We start from the raw sequence: 22,537 nt of genomic DNA on the forward strand, positions 1-22,537 counted from the left end.
CTGGTAGAAGAGGGGACACTTGATTGTGTCTGGTGGGTTAGCTGGAGTGTTCCAAGAGGACAGAGATGGAAAGAACATCCTAGGCCAAGAGGAGAGGCAGACTCCAAGGCATGGAGCAGCATGCTGTGGGTACAGACAATCACCACCAGATGGCCATTTCCCAAGAGTAATGTACCAGCTAGAAAGGGGCAGCAGTCATTGATACCAGAAGTGGAAAGCCTGGGCATCAAGATAAGGAGTTTTGACTTACTGCCAGTTTTAAGACAACCGAGTAACATAAAGAGATTTTTACTCTAGAAATACATCAAGTGGAAGTGAGTGGAAGGCTTAGTGAGACCTTCTCTGTGTTTGAAATAAAATGAAAGATCAGAGTCAAATTGGGAAGCTATTGTAAACATCTATAAAAGAGAAGAGGAAGGCCTAGATTAAGGAGGTAATGACAGGGATAAAGATCTTGGCAAGGTTTTGAGAAAACTCAGGAGTTAGAAAACAAAAGACAGGTGATGAATTAAATGTATAGAAGGGTGCAACAGATGGTGGGGTCAGAGATGAATAAGATGAGGGGTGCCTGGGTAGCGCAGTCGTTAAGCATCTGCCTTCGGCTCAGGGTGTGATCCCGGTGTTCTGGGATCGAGCCCCATATCAGGCTCCTCCGTTGGGAGCCTGCTTCTTCCTCTCCCACTCCCCCAGCTTGTGTTCCCTCTGTTGCTGGCAGTCTCTCTGTCAAATAAATAAATAAAATCTTAAAAAAAAGAGAGGTGAATAAGATGAACTGCAGGGTTCTGATGAGTCCAAAGGTGGTGCAACGTGCTGAGAAGTAGAAAACAGGAAGAGGAGCCAGGAGAAGGAAGTAATGGATTAAATGTTAGGCATGTTGATTTTGACAAGTCAAAGTACAAGGGACAAGTAGATGGGTTGGTTAGAGTGACCTGGACCAGAAATATGATTTGGGGAGTTATCTGGGTCCAAGTTAAGGTATGAAAGTGGATGATATTGTAGCGATAGAGCATGTGGAAAGAAAAGAGATTTAGATTGAAGGTAGAACTCTGGGGATTACCCACATTTAAGAGTTAAGTGGAGGAAGATATATGGTCAAGATGCCAGAATAGAACAAAAAAAGCCTTTGCATCAAAAGGAAGAGTTTTGAATAATTGAAAGCTTTAGAAAATCATGTAGGGAATGAAGAAGGAGAATTTCAAGGAAGAGGAATTATACCACAAGTGCCTACCAGATTCAAGGAAGATGGAGGCTTAAGAACGACCATTGACACTGACAGATAAAAAGTCACAGGTAACTGTTCTCTGAACTACTTTGGCAGAGTGGTGCAACTAGAAGCCAGATTCCAGTGGGCTCAGTGGGTCCCGAGTCAATAATGACATTATTCCTTCAAACATTCAGTTGTGCAGAGGAGGGAGAGAGAGAGTTGTAGTTAAAGAGGATGTCAAGATTGGAGACAATGTAATTTCGTATGCTTCTCCATTTTATGAGGATGGGTGACAATGTGAACATGGCATTCAAATCCTTATCAGCAGCCCTGCGCTGTCCCCTGAGCTCAGAGTCTTATATCCATATGAACACTTGATACATCTTGATTACTCCGGGCATTTCAAATTCAATATTCTGTCTTCTATTCTAAACCAGTCTTCTTCCCACATTGCACATTTCCTTCAATAAACTAAACTCGAAGCTTATACCGCAACTATTTCAGGTAAATTACCACTTCCTGCATGGCCTAAATACATATTCATATTCTTTTCTCTATTCCCTAGTGTGGATCCTAATCCTCTCCCAACTAGACTCCATCGTCTACCCTGTCTCAGAGTGATCTTCCTAAAATGGAATTTTGAACCTGTCATCTTGATGACCTTCTGCCCACAAGATAAAGACCTAAGCTTCCTATAAAAGAACTGCAGTCTGTGGTATTCCTTCATGGCCTAACCTCTCCATACAAAGCAGGACTCCCGTCTAGTAATACCAAATGACTCTACTCCCCTGAGCACACCTTCTTGACACTTTCTGCTGCTGCTCCTGGCTTTCCCCCTTTATCTGGACCAGCTTTCTGTACTTTCTTTGGTTAGCTAACTCTTACTCATCTTTTGAGTCTTCACCTAAACGTCATATCATTTATTTAGCCTTCTTCAAAGCTCTCTCATCATCTCCCAGGGTGCCTAAGTGCCAAGTCACCATACTGTTACAGTGCCCCATGCCATGGCATTGAAAGGAAGATGTTGACATGTGACTGTCTCCGCTGGAGTTTGAACTCCTTGAGATCAGAAATGATGCCTTGGTCCTTCTTGTACCTTCGTATTTAGCATATCACCCAGTGCATGGTAACTGTTCAAATGCTTGTTCAACTGAACTGAGCCATGGAGGTGGGGAGACAAAGATGCTTTAGGAGAGAAAGAGAACCCATATGAAGAGGTTTGAGAAGAAGAAACAGAAGACATAATAAGGATGATATATTCTGGGCTACTTTGGAATAGAAATGTGCCTAAGAGGAAGGGGGTAAAGATGGAGGCAGATGGAGGAATGAAGGCAGTGTCTGGGCGAGGGCTCATTTTCTTTGTTAAACAGGTGGTTGGACAGAGGGAGCACTGGTGAACATGGTGGCAGTGAAGAAACACATAGAATATATTTGTTGGAAACGAAATGCACATTTTAAATACAAAGATCCTAGACACATTTTATTCTAAAATATGCCATCTCTTAAGGACACTTTCATATACTTGAAATTCTTTTTCGAGGCAAAATTTTAGATACACGTGTAGCATTTTCTCTGCATATGTGTGCAAATGCTCGTGCCCGAAGATCCTTGCTTTCTTGCCAGGCTGCAGACCTGCCACTTGAGCTGGGATCGGTCATGGTGATATTGCTGTTGGTGGAGTCCAGTGAAACATGACTTATGGCAAGGCTGCTCGCGGCGTGAGAAGAGTAACTGTAAATCATCTTGAGAAAGGCAGATTTTGTGTTAGTCTCTTGCTTACAAAGAATAACGTAGCATTTGGGGAAGAATGTGCAACACAGGATCCCATAGTTAGATATTAAAATAACAATAATCTCCACAGCTGGCAAATATTTACCAAATGTGGTAGCATAGACGGGGATGAATACGACCCAAGCTATGAAATAAATGAGCAAGCCAAATGTTATGAATTTGGCTTCATTGTAATGCTCAGGTAATTTCCTGCCTTTGAAGGCAAATATGAAGCAAATGAAGGCCAGGATGGCGATATAGCCCAGCATGGTGCCAAATGCAAGGACAGATCCCTCCTCGCATTCCAGGATGATGACTCTGGGCAAGGAGACGTTCTCTTCCACAGCAGGTGCGGCAAAGATCAGCCAGATCGTGCAAATGACAACCTGGATACCCGTGCAGGTGAAGATGATGGGGATCGGTTTATAGAGGCCCTTCAGGAAGTTCTGCAACTTGGGATCGAAGCTGAAGGCTAGCAGAATTTTCAGGGACTTCATCAAGATGCAGGAGATACAGAGAGTGAAACTCACACCAAATAGCGTCTGCCTGGTTTTACATGTGAAGTCTTGCGGTTCTCCAATGAAGAAACCGGTGCTGGCGAAGTTGAGGAAATGACAGAGAAGGATCACATAGCAGACCAGCAATCCCCCGGATGACTTCACAATGGGTGTGTCCAGGTTTCTTGTAAATATTATGCCAATGGCCAGAACAAACATGATTCCTAGTAGGGAGAGGGCCAGGAGCAGTATAGCCAAGGAGTCATTCCAGTTGAGATACTCCACTTCCTTTTCAAAGCACCTCGTGCTCCTTACAGGGGCCCAGTGAGTTTCGTTGTTGCATAAAAGGCAGTGATCCATATCTAAAAGACAGAGGAGATTCAGTTACATTGCAAACATTAAAACCAGGTGATTGCCCACAATGATGCTACAAATGAGACTCCTTGGTTATAGTCCAAGAGGAGCAAAGGGATCTAGATCATTGTCATACTGGTTACTTATTGACATAAAGCGCGCACTGAACCCAAAAGAAGGCGAGAGAGAAAATGTGAGGGCAAGGGAAGGAAAAGAGGGGAATGGAAAGAAAAAAAGCAGCTGGGCTATGAGTCTTTAGGAAATCCGTATACTCAGGATCATGCTAACCTCTTAGCAGCTTGCTGTCATGTAAGTGGCTGTTCAGGGACTCTGTTGAGAAGAAGGGCTTTGCAATCAGAAGCATCTCAAGTCCCTTTCTCTATCACTTATGATAACTATAATCTTGAATAAGTAAATTGAATTTTCTGAGTCTATTTCTAAATCTTTAAAAAAATTTAAAAATGCTCTGCCTCACTGGGGTGCTGCATTCAGTGACAGAATAAATACAAAATGCTTGTGGGGAGCATTACACATGGTGGACACGCAGCGTAGTGAGAACTGCTATTATAAATGAGGCTGTGGTTCTTTTAAAAGCAGAGAACATAAAACTGAGTCACCCTAAATGCTCTCTAAAAGTGAGATAACACAAGATTGTAACCAATGACGGTGAATGAAGAATTAATTTTTTTGTCTGGAGGTCAGTGAAATTGAGCCTCTCACACAGGCAGTGCTGAGTTTAGAAGTGATTTCTGCTGATTCTGACGGCAGGGTGGGATAAAGAGGTGATATCAGGGCAGAGTCTCTGGGGGTGTGATTGCATCTGCTCTCCAGTCTCACCCCCTAAAGAAGCCCCTCTCTCAGCATCCATCTGAGAACGCTCCACAGCGCCCATTCAACTTTATACGGGGCCAGGCCTGCGTTTTCTTCTCCGTTAACCTCAGAGTCGGGTTGTGTGTCTGTGGCTACACTTCATTACCTCTCCAGCCTCTTCCTCTTTCCAAGCCCTGTTTCCCTACAAATACCCATTCTTCTCTGTCCCCCCTAGCTGCCACTGCTAGCGTTGCGCCATCTTCTTCACCTGTTTGGCGAACATTTATTGGCCTTGTCTATGCACAAGAGCTGTGTGCTGGAGACGTAGAGAACAACGGGAGAGAATGTCCTTTTAGAGCACCCTAAATCCTTGCTTGTCCTCCAAAGCAAAGGCACTCTTCTACACTTGTTCTTTCCCTGATTACCCAAAGACAACCCAAATTATATTTTGAAAACTTATGTACATCTTTATGGGAAATAAACACTACTTAATCTCTTGGTATTTTTATTTATCCCACTTGGCAGACAGTTGCTAGGCACCATATCACCTGGAAAATCCAACCCCCCCCCCCAGCACCTAATTATTTACACAGCAGAGCCCATCTCAGGTTGGGACAAGTAGCATTTTTGGAAGCATATTGGAATGTCAACATTGTGATACATTTCCCTTGGAGCAATGAGAAAAAAGGGTAAGCATTGAGAACTGTTCCAACCCTCGGGTTCCAGCTCTCAACTGGTATAGATGAATAGGGATGCAACAGTAAACAAGGGAACATGATGCTTTTAAAGCAGGCTTAACTCCAGGGAAAGTGCCGATATCTCCTTTTAAGACCCTGAAAGCTGCTGACCTTATTCATGTTCTTTAACTTGTGTATTTTGCTCTGACCTTGTGAAATTGTTAAAGACAGGTTTGTCAAACAATTAGCATCTCATCTACGCCAACAGTTCATCCCATCCTCTCACAGAAGGTTCTTTTTAGGCTTTACTGCTGCCTCTTGGTAGGAATGATGAGATCTCCAGGGTATGCACACCTCGGGGTTTCTATAATGCGCTGTTTAGCTAATTCAGCATTTATTTATTTATAGTTACTGTGCCCCAGTTACAAGGCAGGCATATCTGTGTGGGGGATACATGGACAAAAATGGACAGAATTCACATTGTTTTGAGAGATGCAAGAGAGGGAAGTCCAGTTGAAGGGGCGACAACTTCCCTTGGAAGGGAAGCTACTTTTGTATTTCTGTTACGTACTGGTCATGCATCTGCTGATATAAAAGAGCAAATTCCAAGATCAAATGAAATTTCTGGAATTTCATCTAGCAGGAGCGTGAAATGCCATTTTTTTAAATGAAAAAAATAAAACAAAATAGGATTCATGTAAACAAAAATCAGCCTAAGAGAAATGGTTCAGGTGTGTCACTGTGAACGCTGTAGTGACTATAATTACCTGTCTGGTTACTGTAGTGGTTTTCAGGACAGTTCACACATTCGTAGCAGCAGATATGCTGGCTTCTCGTGGTTTTCTTCATTTGCCCAGGACTGCATTCCATAGAGCACTTAGATTGAATTTGCTGCGAAGTGAAAGAAATCTCAAATAGATTTTTAAAAGATTTATCCTAAGTAACCCTGACTTAATTAATTAATTAATTCCTAAAAGATCTTTTTTATTTATTAGAGAGAGAGAGAGACAGTGCACGAGCAGGGGGGAGGGGTAGAGAGGGGGAGAAGCAGACTCTCCGCTGAGCAGGGAGCCTGACATGGAACTCGATCCCAGGATCCTGGGATCATGACCTGAGTCGAAGGCAGCCGCTTAACTCGCTGAGCCACGCAGGTGCCCCAACCTTGACTAATTTAAAGATACATTTATTAAATAGTATTTTGGTCTCTTTAAAAAAATAGCAAATAGAATTATTTTGTCATCTGGAAGGATGTGGACAAGTTTGAAAAACAGAAACTATTTCAGATAGTGAAACTGCCTTAGGAGGAAGTAGTTTTGTCGCATTAATAACTTTTGTAAGCAGATAAAGGAAATTAGCTCTTTCAGAAAGTCCATAGCAGAGGGACAGATGTGTAGTGATGGAACTAAAGAAGACAACAGCTTTGAAGTTTCCAATCTTGTGTTGTATTAAAAAGTTCAACTATATAAGAAAATAGTAACTTATTGGGCTTTTATATTCTTTAGAAGGTTATTAATCACGCTGTCCAAGGACTCTGTCCAGTCTAACCTTCAAAAACAAAACAGTGAAGGGACACCTGGGTGGCTCAGTCGGATGAACATCTGACTTTTGATTCCCACTCAGGGCATGGTCTCAAGGTCGTGAGATCAAACCCTGCCCCCCACCCTACCACGTTGGGCTCCTGGCTCAGCAGGGAGTCTGCTTGAGATTCTGTCTTTCATCTCCCTCTGCCCCTCCCCCGACTCTCTCTCAAACACGCACGCACACATATAAACACACACACTCTCTCTCTCTTTAAATAAATAAATAAATAAAATCTTAAAAAAAAGTAGAAGTTTTTAATTTGAAACCACTAATGTATTAGTGAAAAAGGCAACCTGAGATATATAAATATTTTCATAATCCTGAGAATTTAGGTTATAATTGTGCATGTCACAATGTGAATCATATGTAGCATCCTATTTTCACGAAGCCCTTTCCAATTTAACTCATAAGTCTTTGCACTTCAGCTGTGCTTTTTTTCCATTCACAGTCTCTTTCTCGTGGCATAGCTTGTGAAATAAATCTGTTATTGTCTCGCTCTTACCTTTGGGAAACCAAAGCAAAATGGGTAAAGGAGGGTTTGTCTAGATTCTCTTAATAGCTATTCCTGAGCCAGGAACACAATCCAAGGACTAGTTAATTTGTCTTTTCTCTGGGAGATGAAAATGATCTGGCTGAGAGAGAAAAGTAGTCAAGATTTGGTAGCCCTGTATCCACAAACAGTGGCTTTCTTCTTCTCAACACAGTTATTCTTGATCTGGGTTTTCAGCAGGCAGGATGTCATTAGGGGATAAAAGGGAGACCTTCTCCCCCCCCCCCATAAGAGACAGCAAAGACATTCTAAAGTCTGATATTAATAACTTTGGGATATCAAAGTATTTAGGATTATCTCATGTTTGGGACTATGGGTTTGAAAGTGAAACTTAGATTGGATAGAAAGCGTGACAAGGATTCCACCAGGTTTTTCCATGAGCAACTAAAAGGAAATTTCCATTTATTGAGATGAGGGTAGGTTTGGGAGCTCAGTTTTGGAGGTAGTCAGTCAAGAGAACTATTAGACACCCAGGTGGAGATGTCAATTACACAGTCATATATTTATTTGAGTTGAAATTTAGAAGATAAAAAGCTGGGAGTCATCTGCCTTCTATATAGTGAATGACATTATTTAAATCCACGAGCAGTTCTGAGCTCTGGGTATGCCAATATTTATAGGCAGCTGGAATGATGAGGAAGCGGCAAAAGAGACTAAGAAGGAGTGGCCAGAGACAGGAAAAAAAGTAATGGTGTGTGGTGTTGTGGAAACCAAGAAAGAAAACATCTTACAGAGAGGAGAACAATTAGCCAGTAAGTGAAGTAAGATGACGTTTGGATTTATTAACATTGGTGAACTAGATAGAAAGAATTTTGATAGATTGGAAAGAATTCAAGAGAATTATGGGAGGAGAGAAATTGGGGCCAGGAATGTATTTAAATTTTTCAAGGACTTTTACTGTAAAGAGAAACAGAGGAATGGACAGTATATAGAAGGAGAAGTGGGGCAATCAATGGAGTTTCTTTTTTTTGAAGATGAATGAAAGGAATAACAGCATATTTATATCATCATGTAGCTAATGGAGAAAAGAAAATACTTGAGGATGTAGGAGAGGCCAGAGCATTGCAAGAGCAGTATCATCGAGTAGGTGGAAGGGGGTTTGGATCCAGAAGTCAGGGGAGGAGCTGACCTTGGCCAGGAACCCAGTCCACCCACAGTGGCAGAAGGAAGAGGGATGTGGCGGCAGGGGGGCCCTGTGGTTCTCTTCTGATTTTTTCAGTTTTGTTAGTGACATAGGAAGCAAGGTCAACTGAAAGTGAAGGCGGGTGAATTAATGGACTAGGGTAATATTCCGATTGTCCAGTAGCATTAAGGGCCCACTGGAGATTAGGGATCATGAATTTAAAGTGAAAACAGTCAACAAGGTGTTTTTGTTTTTGTTTTGCCAAGTTCAGCTACATGGGGGCCATATTGGTTAGGCAGAGAGTTGAATTTAACGAGGATTATGCTTTGGTCAAATAAGGATGATGAAGAGAGCATGTACAAGGGAGTGGTATACAAGTTGACCAGAGAATTTGAGGGGGGAAGTTGGGGACAGTAAACAAGCCATAGGGTCACTGGAGGTTCTGGTGGGATCATGGACTTTTGCAACTGAGGCATTCATTTGATTTGAATGCTATAAAGCAGGCTACCACAAAATTACCTTAAGATTTCTGAACTCGTTTTTTGTTTCTTGATCCGTGATGATGAAGACATTGTTCCTCAGATCGTATTGTGCCATCTTGGTGATGGTCATGTGGCCGTCGATCTCCTTCCAGAGCACAACATCATAGCCAGTATTCATATCCCCATGGGCGTCAAAATGAAATGAATTCCCTTCATCAGTGAATGTCACATTTTTTAGTACATCAAGTAACTATAAAATATAAAAACAGAAACAAACACTAAGAGAAATATGTATTCATTATCCCAGTTATAACACTGCTTTATAAGGAATATCATTTAAAAGGTAGAAAAAGGACATTCTGGATCAATGAGTGTGGTAACTCGTTGAGAAGGTTCTTAACTATCTGGCAATATATTGAGAATTCTAGCCTTATTTCTGCCAGAGTCTTGCTCTGTCAGTTTGAGGAATCAAGTTAATGTTTACAGAGGGCAGCTTCTCTAGCTTATCAAATCGGGATCTGAGCATCTTCTTTTCCACGTTATAGAATTTCAGGATGGGTCCTCTGGGGTGGTTGCCTGGGCTCTCATCCTAGTTCTCTATCTCATTAGTGGTGAGGTCTTGACACTTGCAGTTTCTTTCGAGGCCTCGGCTTCCCCATCTGTAAAATGAAGTAAATGAAGCCCACCTTATAGGGTTATTGTAAGGATCAGATGTAATTAAACATACAAAGAGTTTAGCCCAGTATCGGGCACAGATTAAGATTAGTAAAGGTTCGATTAATACCCGTTAACACTGTTGATTAGCTAATAGGGATATTGTGCAAATAAATAAAAATACTTTGTCTATCAATTAACGATGCCACCTGACATTCATATATTACTTGCTAATACTCAGATGCGTGATCTCCTTCTACCCCATAACTACTCAGTGAAACACGCTGAGCAGGGATCATCTTCCTCTTTTCTTAGATGTGCACCACCAGCCAAGGCGCAAAGGGCCTTATCCGGGAACACACATTTTGATGTTCAGGTCTTTCCATTACATCTAACAATACATTTATTCAATATCTTCTTCTTATTTTTTCCTTCTGACTCAAAAGCAGTCCTCAGTGTGTCTTCGGGACCTAGAGAAGGCAGCACAAGTCATTCTTTCCTTCTAGTCACAATTGGATCCTTCGCCAAGCCTGAGTGGCTCATCCGACCCAGTGGTCATTATGCTCACCATCCCCAAAATGAGGGAGAAGGAGACAGAGGTACAAATGGGGGAGACAGTCCAGTGACAACAGCACCCTGTTCTCGGGGTGTCTCCCCACCAGAGAAGTTGAGCTGGTGGGTGGGAGGTGTTGCAGGTGCCTGCCCTCTAAATGCATACTTTGTTACTCATTGGGTGGGAGTTATAGGTCTTATTATCGCCGATGGTTTTCAAATCTATTTCAGTGATTGAGTGTCTAGTAAAGTGACCTCTAAATTCTATTTCCAATGTAATTCGTAAAATGATTTTTTTTAGCTTGAGAGGCAAGAAATGCAGTGAAAAATTACTTGTCTTGTGACCCAATCTGTACAGTAAGAACTTGTATGCAATGCAGCTCGGCCAGGAAGTGTTTTACTGACAAACAGGGCAGCTGTATTGAGTTTGTGCTGCAGTGGAAGGACACTGGACTGGGCGGGAGGAACCCTGCTCCGCCATTAACCTGACATATAATCACAGCTAAGTAAATACCCTCTCTGAACACACGCCGCCTACTCCTCCAAGTCTGTGAGGTTTGAGGCTTTGTTGTGTGCCACAGCTGTGGAATGAGGCAGACATTATTCTATTTGAATAGAATATTCTATTCCTTCTCCGTTGATCTTTTATGAATGTTTCTTTCCTTCAGCTTTGTCATTAGAACATAAGAAAATAAAGTAATATTTTAAGGTAAATATATTAGTTACAATAGTCAGGTCAGTGACCAAATGTCACTTTGGTAAAATCTCTAAGCAACGTATATTGATTTTATTATATGTCCCCACAGATTTCTTAGTTCTTTTAATGAATGTAATTTGATTAGTATTACATTAAAGAAGCAGGATAGCAGATCTCACAGGGTGGAATTAACCCACAAAAGCTTTTTCCAGCAATTGCCTGGAAGAAAAAATGTGAAGGGAACAAAAATTTTAAAAAGGAAATGACCTACCGTCAGTGTTTCCACCTCTACCTGTGTATTGATTTTTCTTCTCTTCCTTCCTTCAGCAATTCACACACATGAGCCCCAGAAAACTCAGTTCTTTGGGAGCATATCCTCTTCCACTCTCGAGTTTGAACTATAATTTCCACCTGTTTTTTCCTGCACTTAATGAGGTTTTCCAGGGTAAAGCTCTGACACACCCTTGTTCTGGAAATCGTGCTAACACTGGCTGATGTACATAAGCTAGCATAACTGTGTGCTTGTCCTCACAGGAGAGACGGTGGAGACAAGCAAAACAGTGCGTTCCTGACCTGGTCAGTGAGATAGAACACTTGCTCTGGGTGGAGGTCAGTTTTGAACATTGGTGCTCTGGTTATGAAGCTATTAAAGGCTATTTCTGTCAATTATTATTATTATTTTTTTTTATGGAGACTCTGAAAGTCACTGTAAGTTGACCACATAAATCTTAAAGAGTGGGATGTGTGTTTCCATGATTCTAGCATTCACCCTGTGTATGGCGATGACCTGTTTTTGAGAATGCAAGGCCGGGACGCCACAGCACTTGAGCTGTTGTGGTTAACGTGTTTTGCTTTTCCCTGACTGCTCGGATGTCCACGACATCTCCCTAAGGAAGCTGTGCCGGTGAGCAAGTTCGGGCCCAGAGGACACGGCCTTACATCTCTGACTGGTGTTCAACCCATGTCTTTTTCTTTCATGAGGTTTTCCATGTGGTAGCAGAAAGCACCCTGGGTTAAGGCTGGGACAGTCTCACTGCTACCTGTGTGGGTGACCGTGGGCCAGACCCTTATTGCCGAGGTCCCCTCCATCTCTAAAACGGCTGCAAGTCTTGGTCACCAGTAACATTCTTTTTTGTTACTTCTTTAGGATGGAGTGTAAGGAGCATGAACTTGTGGACTTACCAGAATATTGTAGAGATTAGAGGTGGTATATGTCAGTGACCACTATGGTAGTCTTTAAACGTTATTAGGTACTGGGGCGCCTGGGTGGTTCAGTCAGTTAAGTGTCTGCCTTTGGTTCAGGTCAGGATCCCGGGGTCTTGGGATGGAGCCCCGCATCGGGCTCCCTGTTCAACGAGGAGTCTGCTGCTCCCTCTCCCTCTCCCCCTCCCTCCTGCTCGTGCTCTCTCTTTCTCTCTCTCTCTCTCCAATGAATGAATAAATGAAATCTTTTAAAAAATTATTAGTTATTATTCTCCCATCACTTTAAAATCGCTGTCTCCTCAGCACATGTCTCTTCTGACTTCGGGATTAGTATCTGACCGCCATTGCTACACTTGAATGTCTTGGAAGCTCTTGGAATTCAATATCTCCAAAACACAACGCTTATACTTCTCCCCAGCAGACCTCTACTTTTCTCTGTTTCTATCTCAACAAATGGTCCCAATTGTCCAAATGTGGAATCACTTGCAACATTTTTGCTTCTCTTTGTCTGTCGTCCTTTACACCGAATCTATCTCCAGATGCTCCTCATCCTTCCCCTTAAACATCCCCGTATGCGTGTCTCCATCCTTATTGTCACACACAGTACTTGTACCTGCAGTATAGGCCTGTAGTATTATCCATCCTTACTGTATGCCCATTTTACCTGATGGGTCCTTCTGCCTCTAGGTTTGCATCCCTCTAATCGGTGCACACCCCAGTGGAAATGAAATGCTATTTCTGCAGTGGAAAGCAGATCACGACACTTTCCTGTCTAAAAATATCTTTAATTGACTCCCCTTTGCTCTATCAAGTGCAAACCTTTAAACAGAGTTTGCAGACTTTCTATTAAAGGAGGTCTCTGTACCAGCAGTATCAGCAACACCTGAGAAATTGTTAGAAGGGCAGACTTTCAGTTATCTCCCTACCGGTGACTGAATTAGCATATGCACGATAATAAGATTCCTAGGCAATTCAACTGCATATCAGAATCTGAGATGCTCTAGAGCCCTAATGTTGAATCCTTCACTAATCTCTCTACTTGCATTCACCTGTAGTTTCCACAAAAAACTCCAGTTCTTTTGGCACTAGAGAAAAGCTTCTTTAAAGTTATTTGAATGTAAAATTATTTAGAAAGTAATATTTAAATGTGAGCGCATTTTACCAGGAGGCAGAATACTTTTTAGGAATGTAGCTTTGATTATGACTTTAAATGTTGCTGATCTTTTAAATTTAAAGTGTATGGAGATTTCTTCATGAAAAGACAATGGTCTGCATTATTTGTCCTACTGAATCTGGCACAGATGTGGTTCTGGCACATTGTGATCAAAGGAGCAAGTCACTCACATAGTCCTCCTTTCCAGTCTGTTTTTGTTTGTTTCTAGATAACCAGGCTCCCAGGGGGAATAAAGAACAACCCCAGACTCCTCCTGTTTAAATAAAACATTTTACAAGGCTCTGCTTAGATTATACTTTCTCAAGTCTTTTCCTCAGAATGTTTGAAATTTAGTCCTGATTTAAAATACTTTCCCAGATCTTTAGTGGGTAAATATCTCTATTTGTATTTCTCCTTTCTTATGAGGCTCTCTATGTCTCCTCCCCTTTGTCCTGTCTCTAGGATTGTCTAATTTCTCTCTATTACTCCTTCTCAACCTCTTATTCCTAAAATTTTGTGTAGTGGTTTAATTATTGTGGTTCACTTAATTTATAGTGTTTACCAATCCCTCATTAAAATTTTACATTACAAAGAGCATGCTTTCAAACAAACATCTTAAAATAGCTAGACATAACTGTATATATTTTTAAAAGATAGTTTTAATTAAAAAAAATCCCTAATCTCTAGTCTTACCTCTTCATTAGGTTTTCTGCCTTGCATTTACAAGATCAAAACTAACTTTAAAATGAGCAATTTGAAACACCTTATGACCATCACGTGATCCACCCAAATGTAAGCTGATGATCTCAGACCTTGGAGCTTGTGTTTGTGTTTAAAGTAAAAATGACAAAAGTAGACATAGCCTGTCCTGGATACTCACATATATGGTAAGAACTGAGTCTTAATTCCTTTCACCTTCTTTTTCCTTTACATATTTATAATAAATATATTTTTGGAACATAATTCTGCATTAAGACAGACAAGTTTGTCTTTGAGTACACACTATTGAGAAATCTGTTTTAATGAGTACAATTTATCATATAAAGCAACGATTTGCTTTTAAATGTCTTATCTGTATTTTAAAAACACAGTGGGAAATTTTCACTAAAAAAGGTCACATTAAGCTTGAATTTGAGTTTCTACAAACTAATCGAAGTGAAGAAAGGAAAAGACTTCCTTTACCCACAATTAATGGCTCATTTCAACCCGAGATATCATAGGAATTGTTATGATTGATCTAATAACGTTCATTTGAGGAAGACTGGAGTCCTAGGGACACTGTCCTAAGAGTTGTAGCTGAAGGCTTTGAAGACTATAAACACCAGAGATACCATGAAAAACAAAGGGCATAGAGGCAGAAGGCCCAGACTAAAGTCCTATTTCTAGTACTTTCTAGGTTTAGTTTCCTCATTGAGAACATTTAGCAATAATAAAAAGGACCATTAAACATGCCTGATCTTGTGTTCGTCAAGAGCACTGAAAGAGATAATTCATATGAAGCATTGAAAAACTATAAGATCAGATACAAATCCATAAACTCACGGAAACTACATCTATCAACTGGATCTTCTTGGAAAATAAAAGAACACCACTTTAGTGGGTCAGTGTAGTAGTGAAGGCAAAATAACAACTCTATTATCCTCAAGAGCAAAGAGCTAATGATAGAAATGCAGGTTATTCAAACACTGAAAGTATCTACTTACAAAAGGAATCCGATTAAGAGTAGTTAATATAAATATTTGCAAATCAACTCAAGGAAAGAAATGACAGTAGGGGAATTTTCTTGGATATGTGAGTTAGTACCTCCCATGGTTGAAAGGCGTTGGGGTTCTGACAGTCTCGAGCTTGGCAGAGATCCCGAATGGCATAACCAAGGGCCAGCACCGCAAGCTGGATGCTATGAACAAGTCCTGGCTCAGTGTAATCCCACAGGAAATCATTTCTCAGGGAGAAGTTCCTTTCTATAACTTCATTAGCCTTGTAGGCCAAAGTCCCCCGAGAATGGTTGGAAATGCATTGACTCAAATCACTGTCCTCGACATACGCACAGGCTGACAAGAGCATGGCATATTCATGTAAGGGCTTGTTATTCTCCCTGGGAAATAGATGCAGATTTTGAAGAAAGGAATGGAAAGAAGACATATTGCCTCTTCTAAAGGTAAACCCCACAACTTTGCCAATCCTTTTCACATTGGGAATGCTGGTAATCTTGGTGGCCGTTGACCAATTATCACTAGCAATCCAGATCTTATTTATGTTCCTTTCTATAGCTTTACTGAAGAGGTTGAAAACGTGGAATTGCCTCAGAAATACCACAATGACATTAACCTGGGCTTCTGCTATGATTTTCTCAAGTGTCTCATTGATCCTGACTTCGATGGTATCATCTGAGAGGAAGGCAGGGAGAACTTCTTTGAAAGCTATGCACACATTATTTGCTGCTGTCTGAACTGCAAAAGTGTTGAGGGCCAGTCGTCCATAGTCATCATCTGTGGCTATGATGCCAATCCAGTTCCATCCAGATTTCTGAATCAGGTGGGCCATTGCTTTAGTTTGATAGAAGTCACTGGGCACAGTCCGTAAAAATGAAGGAAAGCGAATTTTGTCACTTAGGATTTCCGCAGTTGATTCAAAACTCACCTGGAAATTGACAGAATCTTTTAATTATGGTGTTGATGAACTCCAGGTGGCTGTTCATACTCTCATATCTGTGAATTTCTGTAATCTTTCCCTAAATGCTGAGGTCCTTTACATTCTTTCCCTTCAATGAACTTCGACTTTATAGCTTAAAGCTATAAAGCTTTATAGCTTCGACTTTAAATAGCTTAAATCATGACATTTAGTACCTGGTGACTGTTTAGAGTCATTGCTCTTCAATCATTTCATATTGTGTATAGTACAAGCTCTCTGAAGGTTCAGGCTCTATCCTACCCTCCAGCTACACTTCTGTATCCGATTATATCTATCTTACATCTCAGACCAAGGTCAATAGTGACTATTATTTAAATACTTAGAGATAAATAGAGGGAAAATGCAGCTGGTCAAATAAACAAAATGCATTTTGGGATATCTGATGTGTTCAATATTTTGTCTGATTGACAACTTTGGTGATTTTTTTATTCCAGGTAAAATAAATCATCCAGCCAAATAATCATCTAGTATTCATCAACATACTTTTTACAAAGGACCAGATATAAAATATTTTAAGCTTTGTTGGTCACATATGGTCTCTGTCATTCATATATATATATATATATATATATATATATATATATATATATATATATTTGTTGCAACCTTCTAAAAAATGTAAAGACCATTCTTACTTGACAGCTTAAGAGCTTGATAGCCACATTTGATCTACATGCTATAGTTTTCTGACTCCTGATCTACTCAAATCAGCATTTTGGGAGGCCTACTTTATGTGTGCAAAGTTTTGCTTGATTTACAGCTCTGGTGATTTTATTCTAAGGGGAATTATGACCTTCCACAGCTGCAATTGCACTGTGTCACTTGCTCGGTGAATTTTATTATTTTTTTTAACTATTTACAGCAGCCACCAGGTATGGTGGAAAGACAATAGGCTTTGGAGTCAGACAAACTGTCAGAATCCTGGCTTCAATAAATTTGGGAAAGTTAGTCATTTCTTTACCTGTGAAATGATAAGATTCTTGTGAAGATTCAAGGAGAAAATTTAAATGAATTTTGGCACAGGGTGGACATTGACTAAACCTTAGTTCCCTGACATTGCTATGCAGACTACGTTTTGTACCTGACGTTGCTGTGCTCATCTACATTGGACACCTGGGCTTCAGTAAAATCAGTGTCCTCTGCGGGGAGTCCCCTTTCCTTTTGTGTTGTCTAGTGCTGTCAATCATGGAAATTACATTTTTACATGACATGATCATTGTTAAAAATAGTCTACTTTTCTTACTTATCACCTAACTAGCGTTAGACATGGTCTAGAAAATTTGAACCAAAGTCTTGTCTCTGAGCTTTTTGGAGGAATAATTCTTTTGGTTTGTCATTTTGGATATAAACTTTTTTTTTAAATCAACTTCACTAGGCTATGGAATGGAACTCTTGGAGTTCAGAGATGCTGAATGACCAACCCTTGCTTATCTCTGCAAATGCACTTCTTACTGCACTCCTTCCTACACACCTGATCTAGCTATATTGACCTTTTGTTATTCTTCAGACATTTCAACTTTGTACTTAACTATTTTCTCAGCATAGATACTGTCCTTTCCTCCCCATCTTCTCTTGGCTGTCCCTTCTCATTCGAGTTTCAGGAAGTGTTCCTTGACCTGCATGTCCCCTTACCCCTCAGTCTCTCTTCAGTTTTCTTCATAGCACCCAACTGATGTTATTACAGAAACAAGGCAGTTGAGGCCCTCAGAGATTTCGGTCTTATCTGAATCCCGCTGAGAACCTTCAGAAACTTGATCTGACGGATGGAGGGGTGACTTTCTTCCCTTAGTGCTCTGTCCACTATACTATCCAGAATAGGGCACCATGCCCTCTTTGGCTGAAGAGGAAGAAAAGTTAAAGTAGAAGCAGCTCCCTAACTAATTTCCCAGGTTACCCTGATCCTCTCATAATAAAGAATATACTCAAACCCAACGTCCAAGGTCAGACAATTACCTGTGGCATGAGCTGTAAATTCAGCATCCTGGAGACCGCCATTGTTATTTCCGAGTATCCAGCACCTATTACAGCCTTAACTCTTGGCATGTAGCTGGAGTAGTCACACTTAAACTCCACGACTTCTCTGGAGCAGTTGAGCTTAGAAAGAAACCTCAGAGTGGCTGCCATTGCCACTGTGACTTCGGTACAGGTGTCATAGATTTCGTACCCCAGTTTGACCCCAGATAATAGTGGTGAATTGTTGATCATCTCAATGCTATGAATCATGGCAAGAGTTTGAAGAAAAATTGATATTTCAAAGCTGTTGGGAAACAAGGTTTAAAAAAAATCATCTATAGACATGATGGCAACTCATTTTATTCACATCTCTGCCATACGATAGACAATTTCTGGATCAGTAAAGCTTACCTTGTAAAGAGTAAACTTTACTAAACTTCATTTATTTAAAAATAGTTCTTGATAGAAATCTTTCTAAAGGGTATATAGTTTCTCAAATGGAGTCTGTGGAACTTTTTCTTGATTAATTTTAGGATCACTTAAATACCCAGTTTAGTGTTTTGCAGTATGAAGGTGTGTCTGATTTTTGCTCCTTTCTATAGTTATATGTCACCATTTTATTGCTGTCCAAGTATCTGCTCCTTAGACTCGCTAGCCTGGTTTGTTTGTTTTGTTTTGTATTTTTTGGATACTAAACTATTATGGTTGGAATCCAGATTAATAAGACTCTTAAGAATCACATGTAAAACAGGCTGTGGGTAAGCTCAGTAGGGTTCTCCTGGATAAAGTGCACTATTTTAGTGATGAAACATAGCTATTTCCTCTTTCAGTGGGTTTTCCCGGTTGACTTCTTGATTTGTGATGACTTCAGGGCACTGAGTTGCTTGATTACTGCTTTACTGTTAAGTTTATGTCATCCATCACTGTATACAAAAGGTTACAAACAGTAAAGATTCAAATATTTTTTATTTATTTTTAATTTTTTAAAAGATTGTATTTATTTATTTGACAGAGAGAGAGAGAGAGCACAAGGAGGGGGAGCGGCAGGCAGAGGGAGAGGGAGAAGCAGACTCCCTGCTGAGCAGAGAGTCTGATGTGGGACTCGATCCCAGGATCCTGGGATCATGACCTGAGCTGAAGGCAGACGCTTAACCGACTGAGCCACGCAGGTGTCCCAATTCAAGTATTTTTTAAAATGAATAAAGGAGAACATTATCATTATTATTTCAAATTCCAGTACAGTTAACATGCAGTGTTGTGTTAGTTTCTGGCATACAATATAGTGATTGAAAAATTCCATATATTACTCAGTGCTCAACATGGTAAGTATACTCTTAATCCTCTTCACCTATTTCACCCATCCCCCCATCCATCTTCCCTCTGTTAGCCATCAGTTTGTTCTCTGTAGTGAAGAGTCTGTTTTTTGGGTTGTCTCTTTATTTTTCCTTCGTTCACTTTGTTTCCTAAATGGGTGAAACCATATGGTATTTGTCTTTCTCTGATTGAGTTATTTCACTTAGCATTATACTCCCTAGATTCAGCCATGTTGTTGCAAATGGCAAGATTTCATTCTTTTTTTATGGCTGAATAATATTCCATCACACCACATCTTCTTTACCCATTCATAGAGGAGAATATTACTGTTCAGGGTTTTGATATTTTTAAGTGTCTTAGTTCATTGAATAATGATAAAGTATTTTAGTAGTATTATTTGTCATTGGAGACTATCTAAAAGTGAAGTTTGGCAAATGAGCATTAAGTTTTTAATTTAAAGAAAGAAACATAGAGAGAAAAGTTAAAATAATGAATCATAACAAAAATAATGCATCGTATGACAATTAAAATGTACAATATGTTCAGGGTCCCCACATGTTAGCTCCATGAGAGTCTAAATGTCTGGTGTATTCATCTCACTATCTCAGTGCCTAGAATAGGGCCTAGTTAATGTAGGCACTTAATAAATAGTTGTTTGATGCTGAATGAATACTATCTCTCTTAAGGAGTGTCAATAATGTGGAAGGACGTTCAATTCAGTGATTTTTTTTCAGAATAAAATTGCTTATTAGATCAATGATTTTCTCATATTTTCCGTCCTTAACTGTTGGCCTATAATTGTGGGCCTCACAACTGCAGTCATTCTTTAGGTACGGATTTAGTGCTCTGACAATCAGTATTTATCTTGAGGTGTTTGCCAGTATTCCTGATAATCAACATTTAAGAAGACAGTAGCTCAAAATGCCCAACTTCTAGAGAGAATGCCAGGAAGGAATCTTAGTGTGATGTGGAACCACATTTTATCAGCATTCTTAGAGGAGTTGGTAAATACTTTTTAATAAAGCAAGAAAAAAGAAGGGGAAAAAGAAGGTTAAATTTACATACAAAAATATGAAGCTAGAAAGCAGATTTCAGAGTGGAAGGAAGCACGATGATCATGTTGCCATAGCGACGGAAGCTGGTGCTGCCTGTGTCCTTGGCCCTTATCCTGGCCCTTATTTTACAAAAGAGAAAATTGGAAACAGGAACTCAAAGAGTTTAAGTGATTTGCCTAAGTCTACAAAATGAGTTTGTTCCCAAACTGAACTCAGAATTCAAATATCCTGCTCTCCTTAAAGAAAATCCATTTGTAACCTCCTCTGCCCAGCTTTCCTTTTCCATAGTACACTGTGCCATGTCTTCTCTATAGTCAAAGTTGAGTGGAAAGTGTTCATCAAAGAAGAAGGAGCACTTTAAGCTAAAGTAAGGTCTTAATTTATCATGAAAGAATTCAATTATTTCAAGAATGAATTGAATGCAGTATTGATAAAAATGCTGGTGTGGAGAGCAATTTTAAATGTAGCCCATTTTAAACAAAACACTAAATAATACATTCATATTTAAAACAAAATTCATGTTGTGGGGGATATGAACATGAACAATACATAGTATAAATAGATAATGTAATGTAAATTAATATACTTTAATATTAATATATAATAAATATATATGTGCTATGTATGTTTGTAGTGGACAGGCTACAGCATCTCCTAATTGGTTTTCTCAAGTGACTTCAGGGTTTGTTTGTTTTTAGGCAAAATCGAAATAAATACACTAATGGAAAGCATTCACTGCCTCTGCACTTAGAAGTTGATTATACATACAGTGCTGATATATTTCTCTTTTAAGGAAGGAATGCAAGACTATATGCAACTTAAAAATATACGAGTTTAATTTTGTTAAAGTAATTTAGATGTTAATACAAGTGAATGCTTACATGCCTTAGTCTCATAGTATAATCTGGAAAACTAAATGTGTTCTTTGAGACTTTACTCACCCGACACACTTCTGGATTTCTGGTCGTCTGGGATAGTCTTCTGAGGACAGCATTTTTTCATGAATGGCAAATAAACCTCCGATCATGATATGTCCTGGAGAAGTGGCAGCCACAAAGTCATCAGGGGTCTGGCAAGGCTGGGAAGTAGCAAGAGTACTCCCAAAGCAGGTCATCGGTATAATCAATAATGCCATGCTTCGCTCTCATTTGCTCCGTTCATGTGAGTTCTTAGGAATCATTCAGCTCACAGCATGCCAGCAACATGGTCTTTATTTCACCTGTAAACACCATGTAAGGTATAGGGCAGTGTCAAAGGCCGGAAACATTCAGTTTTCAGATGCTTGATGATAGTCAAAACAGTTCTTCACCAATAAGAACATATCAGACTCTAACATTCCATTGTTGGAGATATACTCTAGCAGTCACACTAGGAAAAAAGTCACAGAATTAGAAACACAGGTCCTCGCTGGGACAGTACTCTTTTACTTCACTCATATGCCAAGGGCTTTGGGTCATGTTGCCGTTTCTTTTGATGTAGAATATAGAATCTTCAGGTGGGAGCAGTTTGGGAAAGGCTTTCCATTTCAGGAACGGACAGTTTTGCATTTCCAAAGGTCTTGCATTCAAGGCCCAAGAGCTTCTGTGTTGTTTATAAACTGTTTGGAAAAACAGCATTCTGCTTTTATTTTTCCAGTAGAGCTCCATCTAAAAAAATGAAATTTAGTTAAGTTTAGGGATTTATCACTTCCAGTTTACATGTGCTAGAAATAAGTAGTTTTGGTAGTAATGGGCAAAACTAAAATTTGACAAAAAACTTACCTGATACAGTGTTTGGCTTTGAACAAGAAAGGTCTGTCATAGATATTGACATTGCCACAGTCTGTGGATTTTACTTTTTATAAATTTGGGAAGAATTTTAGTCTGCATGTTCTTAAATGCTTAGGAATCTGAACTAATGTGATTTAGTGGATATCTTTTAGAATCTAACAGAGGATAGATAAACCTCAGTGACTTAGGAACCATTAAGAAAAAGTTAAAAATTTTTAACTTTCCTTTTTAAAAGTAATCTTTTCTAGACATTAGATTAAGAAGAACTATATCATGGGCAGGCAGTTCCAAACCCCATACAGCCAGTTTGTTGATGGTCACAGACACCTTTAGAGGGATTTCAGCAGATAAAAGAGTACAATGGCTATTACAGTGTATTCCATCATCCTGATTAGCCTTAGGTCCATTGACACGTGGGGTTACAACAACCAAAGAGTGGAGACGTCAG

The 22,537-nt window shown here is 39.9% G+C and overlaps 1 protein-coding gene across 1 annotated transcript; it reads right to left on the bottom strand.

Annotated features, from left to right (window-relative positions):
* Nucleotides 1–696: 696 nt before the first annotated feature.
* GPRC6A (G protein-coupled receptor class C group 6 member A) lies at nucleotides 697–21,533 on the bottom strand. Its single transcript, XM_045798537.2, has 6 exons — nucleotides 21,262–21,533; nucleotides 17,952–18,255; nucleotides 15,111–15,947; nucleotides 9,086–9,298; nucleotides 6,080–6,203; nucleotides 697–3,833 (listed from the first exon to the last, which is right to left on the bottom strand). Exons 1-6 carry the CDS (start codon nucleotides 21,453–21,455, stop codon nucleotides 2,719–2,721), a joined length of 2,787 nt encoding a protein of 928 aa, XP_045654493.2. The 5' UTR covers nucleotides 21,456–21,533; the 3' UTR covers nucleotides 697–2,718.
* Between the last annotated feature and the right edge of the window lie 1,004 nt (nucleotides 21,534–22,537).

This window comes from Ursus americanus, chromosome 11 (genome assembly GCF_024610735.1).
Source record: "Ursus americanus isolate L20-20 chromosome 11, mUrsAme1.1.p, whole genome shotgun sequence".
Classification (NCBI taxonomy): domain Eukaryota; kingdom Metazoa; phylum Chordata; class Mammalia; order Carnivora; family Ursidae; genus Ursus; species Ursus americanus.

Excerpts from the sequence above, each read along its gene's own strand:
- GPRC6A (XM_045798537.2), bottom strand. The coding sequence starts at position 21,455 with ATGGCATTATTGATTATACCGATGACCTGCTTTGGGAGTACTCTTGCT. Across the intron at positions 18,256-21,261 it reads GAAATCCAGAAGTGTGTCGG|CTTTGAAATATCAATTTTTC; the intron begins GTGAGTAAAGTC and ends GTTTCCCAACAG. Across the intron at positions 6,204-9,085 it reads ACGAGTTCAGAAATCTTAAG|CAAATTCAATCTAAGTGCTC; the intron begins GTAATTTTGTGG and ends TTCACTTCGCAG.